The sequence below is a fragment of the Crinia signifera genome, chromosome 3 (assembly GCF_055691185.1).
Source record: "Crinia signifera chromosome 3, ASM5569118v1, whole genome shotgun sequence".
NCBI classification, from domain to species: Eukaryota; Metazoa; Chordata; class Amphibia; order Anura; family Myobatrachidae; genus Crinia; species Crinia signifera.
The window spans coordinates 216,330,992-216,339,844 of record NC_139219.1 but is presented as its reverse complement, the minus strand read 5'-3'; the positions used below and the strand labels follow the sequence as shown (position 1 = coordinate 216,339,844).

The window sequence follows — 8,853 nt, the reverse complement described above, 5'->3', positions numbered from 1 at the left end:
ATGAGTGTGTGTCCCTCCCTCCCTCATCCCCTCCCCGTGTGAAGGAGCACTTGTAGAACTATATACTGTATAACACTAGAGGGCATACTATTACTAGACACATAAACCACAATACTTGTAATAGTGAAAATACATTTAACACATTACGGCCTAGTATTCATAAACACTTCAGTGCTGTGATTATTATGGGTCTGTATCACAACAAACGTTTACATATTTTATTAAAATATCCCTGATATGTAGTAAATGGTACTCACAGGGAAGCAGATATGAGAAACGCTGTCCATGTGAGTTCTATCCCGGGGTTATCAGAAAACTTTCACATTTGCATGCGCTAGTTGTCAGTTTCTTGAGCCGGATGGAGACTGCACCAGAATGTTTTGGGCCAGGGTGACACAAACATTCTAGTTGAGCCACTGTACAAACATGTAGCATCTATGCATTAGTGCCCGTCTCGGAATCAGGCCGCAAGTCCAGTCTTAAACTTACAATTATCCTATTTGTTAGACATGACTGGTCTTTAACGTAGCCACGCTATTATATACTACAAAATATTCAGAAATGGAACCTTGAAGGTTCAGTATGAGCCAGCATTTACATTGCTACCAGGTCTGTCAAAACAATGCTGATGTGTGGTGGGTGGCAACATAGCCATGCCCTTCTCTGGAATTAGGCGGACCACACTTCCAACCGTGCATTTCTCCTCCTTCCCAGCTGACCCCTGCTGTGCACATCTAACTGGCTAGATCAGGGTAAACTGTACCTGGCTCTCTCTTGGCACCCCATGTCACTACAGGATTTCTTCATTGAGGACCATAAGCAAACATGTAGTATTCTTTATTCATAGTGTTTAAGAGGGGTCGGGTATAGGATCCTGGCACTTAGGATGCCGGTGGTCAGAATATTGACACATTGTAGACAAGTATCCCATATCTCTCTACCTAGCCCCCCACAGCATAACCATACCCCACCGTATAGTGGTTAGACCTAACCCCACACCCACAGACTAAAGGGCCCCATACACCTGCGATCACAATTAATTGCTTCTCAAATCCAGTGATCATTTCCTCAGATAAATTGTTTCTTCAATCTATCTGACTTGCCCACACACTACAGATTTGTTTCAGTGATCGGCAGATTTTTCCTGTTATGAGATTGCATCTTCATATCTAGAAAGAGCTCATACTTCACCTCAATCAATTGTCTTTTCACCTGTCACTTCTTGTCACAATTTAAATAATGGGCGATGTTATAAAACTATAAGGGGGAAAAACAACACAGCTAGGGGTCCCCCATGTTTTACAAAACCAATACTGTGTTCTTGAGCTGGTGCAGGTTCCAAAAATACGGGGGGGCGAAACAACTAGGGGTCCCCCATATTTCAGGAACCAGCACCGGGCTCTTGGAACAGGTGCTGTTTCCCAAAATACGGATGATAAAATGACTAGGGGTCCCCCGTATTTTAGGAACCTGCACCAGGCTCAACTAGCCATGGAGGTAATGCCACAGTCAGGGGACATGTCATTGTCGCATGACCAAAGCATTCGGCCACCCTAGCTAGTCAGCCCATGCTGGGGATTCCTGGGGAGGTGTCTCCAGTGTTCCCCAGGCATGTGCTGAAGCCAGGGGCTATCCCCCGCACCCCTGGGTGGTGGCTGCAGGGTTGACAGCTGAAATAATATTGTTCATTACAGGAGTACTACAAGTCCCAGCAGTTTAGTCCCAGCATGGTGGCATTTGGAGCACCACAAATGCCACCTTGCCAGGACTATACCTATAAACCCCCTGTATTGAACATACACACAATACATGTTTTGAAAAATAATTTTATTAAACAGCAGTCTCTTCACCTAGGGGAGCAGCAGCCTTTTAGCTCTTTTGCATGGCTGCTGCCCTCTACTAGGACTTTTGTAGTCTTCATCCACGTGTCTTCACCCAGGGGGCGGCAGCCAGCTAAGCTCTTTTGCATTGGCCTGCCACCCACCTGAGATACTGGACTTCAGGAGCACTTGACAGCTCCTCTCCTGACGAAATGCCCACTCGGGTCTTGCGCTGATGTATTTATATATCAGCCTGGGGGTGTGGTTATGACGGGGCAAGATCCTATTGGCTGTGTAGTTATTTAACATAAAAAAATAATAATAAAAAAAGGCGCTGCAGCTTGGACATAAAATGCCGCAATAGACATAGAAAATGTCAGATCCCCGCCGCCGCACACCCTCGCCAGGGATGCTAGATTGGACAAAAGGAGGACCCCCTTCAGAGTCCCACCGACACCTTAACGGACTGCAGGCCACCCAGAGCCCCGTCGCTGCCTCCATTGGGGGGAAAGGAGGAGCCTGCCCGCTCCAAAAACATTTAAATAAACAGAGAGTCCCGGAGCCCAGCCACCGCCTCCTCCCCTCATTGACCACAGGACACCCTTAGCCACGCAGCCGCCGATAGGGGAAATTTGGAGCACAGGAGACATGCCATGTGTTCTGTTCTCCTGAACCCAGCCGCCGACCCCACTCATGAACACCGTGGACTGCAGGCCACCCGAAGCTCTGCCACCGCACATTCCCCCTGCCAAAGGATGACAGGTAAGCATAATTTACTTAGGGAATGCCCATACATACAAAAATGAAACTCCAATAAAACCAGATTTTTAAACATGTTTAAAAATCTGATGCAGCAATCGATTGTCGATCCCGATCAATTTTTGATCAGGATCACCAAAAGGGGGAGCCCACACATTAATGATTAATTGTGACAATCCTCTCCAGAACGGAGGATTGTCACAATTAATTAATTGCTGACACTCCAGATTCTATCGTCTGTATTGTGAGTAGTGTTGGGTTTCTGGTGCTGATATTTCAAATGCCAGCATGCTGAGTGCCAAGATGCCAACTACATCCTTTTGAAAGAAATGCTGGCATGGGAGGATTAGGACAAATGACAATTCTAAAGCCAGGTACACACGAGATGACACGCTCCGTTAGCGATATAGGCGAACGATATTCTAGTGAATCCGGTGTCCTGGACAAACGATATCTTCCCTGGTATTGTATGATTGCCTTCACCTGTGGGGAGCTAGGTAAAGGTGTTTCACCACAGGTGCTGGCCTGGCAATCATACATTACCAGGGACGTCCAGGAGCAGAGCATTTTCTCCAGCATGGAGAGGGCCAGGTAGGCAAACACAGTTTACTTTAAATGTGCCACATGTATCAAGACAGAGCCTGATTCAGATGCAGCTGCCCGGGAAGCCCGACACTCTTCCTCTTCCCAGCACCAGCCCGGCCCCAGCACCAATTTATTTTGCAGCGACACAATCATGTTGGTGAAATGACGTCCGTGTCAGACGTGCTGCTGCCACCGCAGCCGCCGGGCCTACAGTTCCCAGGATGCTTATGGTGCTGGCGCGTGCGCGCGGAAGAAGCGATGACGACGGCGATGCGCCCCGTTTGTGTGATAATGGCGCTGCGGCAGCGGGACTGTTTGAAGGGAGAAGCCGCCTGAGTACATGCAGTGTATACATATATATTTACACATGGTATGCAGTGTCCAAGCGGCTCATAGTTTTGGAATCAAGTATGACAAAACTTTATGATCCCCAGTCTTTATATTAGATTTCGGTTTCTCTGACCTCTCCGCTGGTCGGAAATTAGTACTGCGCCTAATCGCAGTCCTCGGTGGCAATGCTCATCAGACCATCTTTCTGACTTTCTGTCATCTGACTCTAGTGATTCAGTCATTTGCTACGTTTTCATTAGAATGTTACATATTAAGGGAGGAATCAAAACCTTAAGAATTTGTGTGGCCATAGAAACTCACACAAGCATACATTACCTCCCAACATGACCCTCTCCAGGAGGGACAGAACGCTCTGCTCCTGGCCTTCCCTCTTAATTTCTGATTGCCATCACCTATTTTGAATAGGTTATTGATGATAAAGGCGTTTCACCACGAGTGCTGGCAATCATAAATTAAGAGAAAAGTCCAGGACCAGAGCATTGTGTCTCTCCTGGAGAGGTATGCACAAGTTTTTGCTACCCTACATGGCAGTGCGCACTCTTGTGAGTATCTGCCATTGCCTGGCTACTGATTGGCGCTAGATGGGGAGCTGTTTTTCAGAGTTTAAGGGGCCCATTTATCACACATTGCACCTAGAATGCGATTTGGGCGGATTGTTACCGCCCATGATTGCATTGTAAAATGTGATCCTATCACAGGGATGTATCATGCTTGACCCACAAAGACAGGGCTCCGAAAGGCTGAGTCGGTGAGACTGTGCATGCGCGGTCAGCGCTGACCCCCTGCTGACCGCACTGCCCCTACAGCTGTGTGGTGTGTAGCCATAGGCTACACATCACTGTAATCTTTGTTATACAATGATTTAAATAATAAATGCTCGAAGGGGCTGAGTAGGATTAATCTATTAATACACAGGCTGAGATTTATCATCAACTTGTGTGTCTGTGCACTAAATGTGCCCATACACGGAGCAATGTTTTCTGTACTTTTTGTACTAGATCGCAATGTGCTACAACAGCATGCTTTTTGTACTAGATGCAATGCGATCTAGTACAAAAAAGCATGTGCCATACATACTTTATGTGCTATGTGATGTTTGCGGGAGCGTGCATTGCACCCGAACATTTGCAGACCTCAATTTCCTCCCAAGCTACCATTATACAAACATCAAAAAGGATACTATGGGTAAATCTCAATACAACAAACCCCCACTATAGCTGCTTGTCTAATAAAAGAAATGGTACTTGTTTCCTAGCACGGCCACAATCGCGGCCATCGGGGGTAATTTTTAGTGGCCTGCGACGCGACCGACGCGATGCCCCCGATTTTTCCATTGAAATGCATTGAAAACCATTAAAAATCGCGTCGGTCGGGTCGTATGCGGCCAAAAATGCTTAAATGGTCCACCCGCGATGGCCGCGATTTCCCCATAGGGACCAATGTTAAATGCCTCAATTTACCCGCGATGACCGCGATTTCCCATAGGAAACAATGTTAAATGGGTCAATTTACACAAATCATCATAGGGAAGAATGGTAAATGGGCCAGAAACCCCAAAAAACCCCCCTAAACATTGACATGTCCCCCCAAAAGTAGTTCACGCCACCCCGCAATCAACGTGAACCCGAAGCGTGGCGAGCGTCGGCGGTACGCGTCCTCCGACCTTTTCATACCCCCACTATCCACGTCGGCGTGGAGTTGAGAATAGAATAGTGTAGCGAGCCACCGAGCCCGAAGCGTGGCGAGGGGACGCGGATACCTTCACAGGTAAACGCGTCCCTTCGCGGGCTTCACAGGTGTCCGCGTCGCCATGGACACCTGGGAAGCCCGCGAGGGGACGCGTATAACTGTGAAGGTATCCGCGTCCGCTCGCCACGCTTCGGGCTCGGTGGCTCGCTGCGCTCGCCACACTATTCTATTCTCAGCTCCACGCCGACGTGGATAGTGGGGGTATGAAAAGGTTGGAGGACGCGTACCGCCGCCCCTCGCGGGCTTGCTGCGCTCGCCACGCTTCGGGTTCACGTTGATCGCAGGGTGGCGTATAGTACTTTTGGGGGGACATTTTTATGTTCAGGGGTGTTTTTGGGCCATTTACCATTGTTCCCTATGATAATTTGGGTAAATTGATCCATTTCACATTGTTTCCTATGGGAAATCGGGGTCATCGCGGGTAAATTGAGGCATTTAACATTGTTCTCTATGGGGAAATCGTGGGCATCGCGTCTGGCCCATCGCGGCCGATTTTTTTAGTGCCCGCGATGGCCCCGATTTTGCCCCCGATGCCCGCGATCATGATCGTTGTGGCCCTGCTAGGAAACAAGTACCAAAGAAATCAATAGATAAACAATGCCAGATAAATCGCTAGAACTGAATATGCTGCACTATAGAAGAAACTGTAAATCAAATAGAACAAAGTCCATTTGCAATACACATACAGTTATGCTGGGTACACACCAGAACGATCATGTTCGTGAAATGACCATATGATGGTTGCATGATTTGCTGGAGCACACGATCTGCATCCGATCTGATCCCGATCTGTACCTAGTTGACAGGGTGGTTTTGAAACCCTACCTGCTGCAGCTAGAATCTGCAAAACAACCAAACGACCAGCGGTGATGCGCATCGGATCGGAATCAGATTTAAAACATGCCCAATTTACATACAATCGGTCAAAATTGTATCAAAATTGGGGGAATTGAGGCCAAATTGTTTTGGTGTATACCCTGAATTATTTTTACATTGATTGAAGAAAAAAAAAATCCTAATCCAATAATGGTTTCAGTTTAGCCCACAACTAGTCTAACAAAGTCATTGTTCTATTACAACAATTTATATAATGATGTTGTCTTATCCAAATCAGCAATCTAAAAATAATAGGTGAAATTTAATAGGATCAGAGATTTGGTAAGAAATCTCCAGGTTTTTTTCAAGCGCCAAGCATTTATACTACACAAAATTGTTTTACAGTGTAAATGATTGCCGCTTTAAAAAAACTGGAGATTTCTTACCAGATCTCTCACTTTGTGAAACTCTCATTGTACAAAATTTTCCCCAATGTGTCGATGTGACTTTAGTCAATCAAATACAGACACGATTTACCATGTTAATTCCTACAGCTAATTTGTTAATGAAATTCCACCTGTCATCCAGAAGTCTGATACCAAACTCCAAAGCATCCCAATTCACCAGTCATGGCTGAGGTGATGACTTTTGGAAGTACCCCCCCCCCCCCCCCCCAATAAAAACCTGTAGGATGTGAAAAGCGGTGTGTTTTATAATCTCTTTCATTTATGAACAGGAGATGGCACGACCAGTGCTTCCACCTCTCAGTATACATCATACTGCTCCTGAGACATTCACTGTACTTGAACAACGGTTGCGTATAGCAGAAGAACAAGCAGAAACCCTAATCATTGACCTTGAGGCCGTTGGTGCTACTAGTCTCCGGTAAGAACATAATGAGTTTGTGTAATTTGTCCCATGGATATACATATTAGGCTTACCCTAAATTTCCCTTTCAACTGGGACACTCATGAATTAAGGTACAGTAAGAGGAAAGGGAAATGGGAAACAACCTAAGCACAGGTTACACCAGTGGTTCCCAAACTTTGTGCCGTGGCTCCCTGGGGTGCCTTGCGACACTTGCGGGGGTGCCAGGGATTCGTGGTCCAGGACCAATTCAAATTATTTATGATCAGTTATTTATGGACAAAACCAGTGCTGGTGGCTGCCAATAACAAAATGTGTACAATCAGAAGCAAATCCTGCCCTTTACCACATAACTGAACCAAAGAAGCACATATAAACTAGGGTGCCGTGATTCGAAAAAGATTGGGAACCCCTGGGTTACATTATGTTAAAATGTGATGCACAGATCTGATTTGCAACAAAATATTTATTTGATTGTTTTACTGTTTGCATTGTAATGTGATACATGTTTTATACATAGTTGCTGCTGCTGAACAAAACTAATGGTGTGTACACACGGTAGATGTGCCTTAAGATCCTATCCATGTTCCGATCAGATAGGCACATCTGATTTGGATTCAATCTTGACTATATAGTGCAGATCTGCACTATATAGACAAGGCAGCCAAGACTTTCTGGCTTCCGATACGTGAACGCGCATCGGGATCGGATCGGGATCGCAAGGGTTAAAACCCTTGCGATCTGCATTGGATGCCGATCCGATGTTGACTATATCATCAACATCGGAAAGGAAATCGGACCGTGTGTACACACTATAACACCTGCTACTTTGTTCAAATTTCTATCCTCTGGAAAGAAATAGATACTCTTGCGAGCGCCACCTTAAGTATTCAAATCCTTCTTAACCCCAAATATTTTATCATTACTATAGGTATCACTGAAGCATCTACCCACCAAAATAAAGTATTTACTCATATGATACTGACAGCTAGGCGTGCCATCGCATCAGCATGGAAATCAATCTATACACCTGCTATAAGTGAGATTATAGCCAAAATATGGCACATACATTCCATGGAATACAGTATACAACTAGCATATTAAGGGGATCCTCTAATAAGTTTAATAAGGTTTAGGAATCATGGACATCTGACTTCAGGGCTCCTCCTTTCTATTCGAAAATCCCCCCCCCCCCCCCATTTTTATACTACATTTTCTTTTTAATGTAGAAAACTTGGATGAGTCTTCATAATCTGCACATTTGCTTGATCTTCAGTAGTGTTCGTTCTAGCACCCGCTATCTTTGAAAACCCATGCAGTTCCTCTTCCCTGTCTGGGGTGTCGCTGTAGTGCTTCTGGTCAAAGTCAGTGGCGTAACTATTAAACATTAACAATATGATATATTGCATGTAATAGGGAGGGATGCCTATACCATCACATCATAATTTTATATTGTGTTTCCTTTATTACAATACACGAGGAGCTGTGGTGTGTTTTTAAGCAAATCTTTCGCCACTCTCTTTCTGTTAACGTAATCCCCAATTCTTTTTCCCAGGTTCTAACCCAATGGGGAATTTGGGAGTCATATTTTTGTAATAGTAGTTTATAGAGAGTTGAGGTTCTATGAGCTTGGATATTTACCGCTACACACATTTTTTCCCGAAACTCGTGAGCTCTCTTTTTGCCAGACTCACTCTATCACCTGTCATTATATAAGGCCTTATCTGGAGAAATTTCCAGAAGTCAGATTGGGGTATTTTCCATTGATCGCGGATCATTTGGAATAGCTTAACTCCAGTAGAGTTCACCAACTGGCCTACTCTAAAAAGACCATTCTGAAAAATATCTAGAATTTAATCCTGGTGTAAAGGCTTGATTTGCAAGAAAAGAGGTTAAAGGGCCAAAT

General features: G+C 45.3%; 1 protein-coding gene across 1 annotated transcript in view; it reads left to right on the top strand.

The window, feature by feature from the left end:
• The first annotated feature begins 3,128 nt into the window (after positions 1–3,128).
• Positions 3,129–8,853, top strand: part of CCDC150 (coiled-coil domain containing 150) — a 99,001-nt gene continuing 93,276 nt past the window's right edge. The window contains exons 1-2 of the mRNA XM_083177419.1: positions 3,129–3,170; positions 6,817–6,965. Of these exons, the coding sequence (XP_083033545.1) occupies positions 6,820–6,965 (146 nt within the window). The 5' untranslated portion in view covers positions 3,129–3,170; positions 6,817–6,819. The remainder of the gene's footprint in view (positions 3,171–6,816; positions 6,966–8,853) is intronic.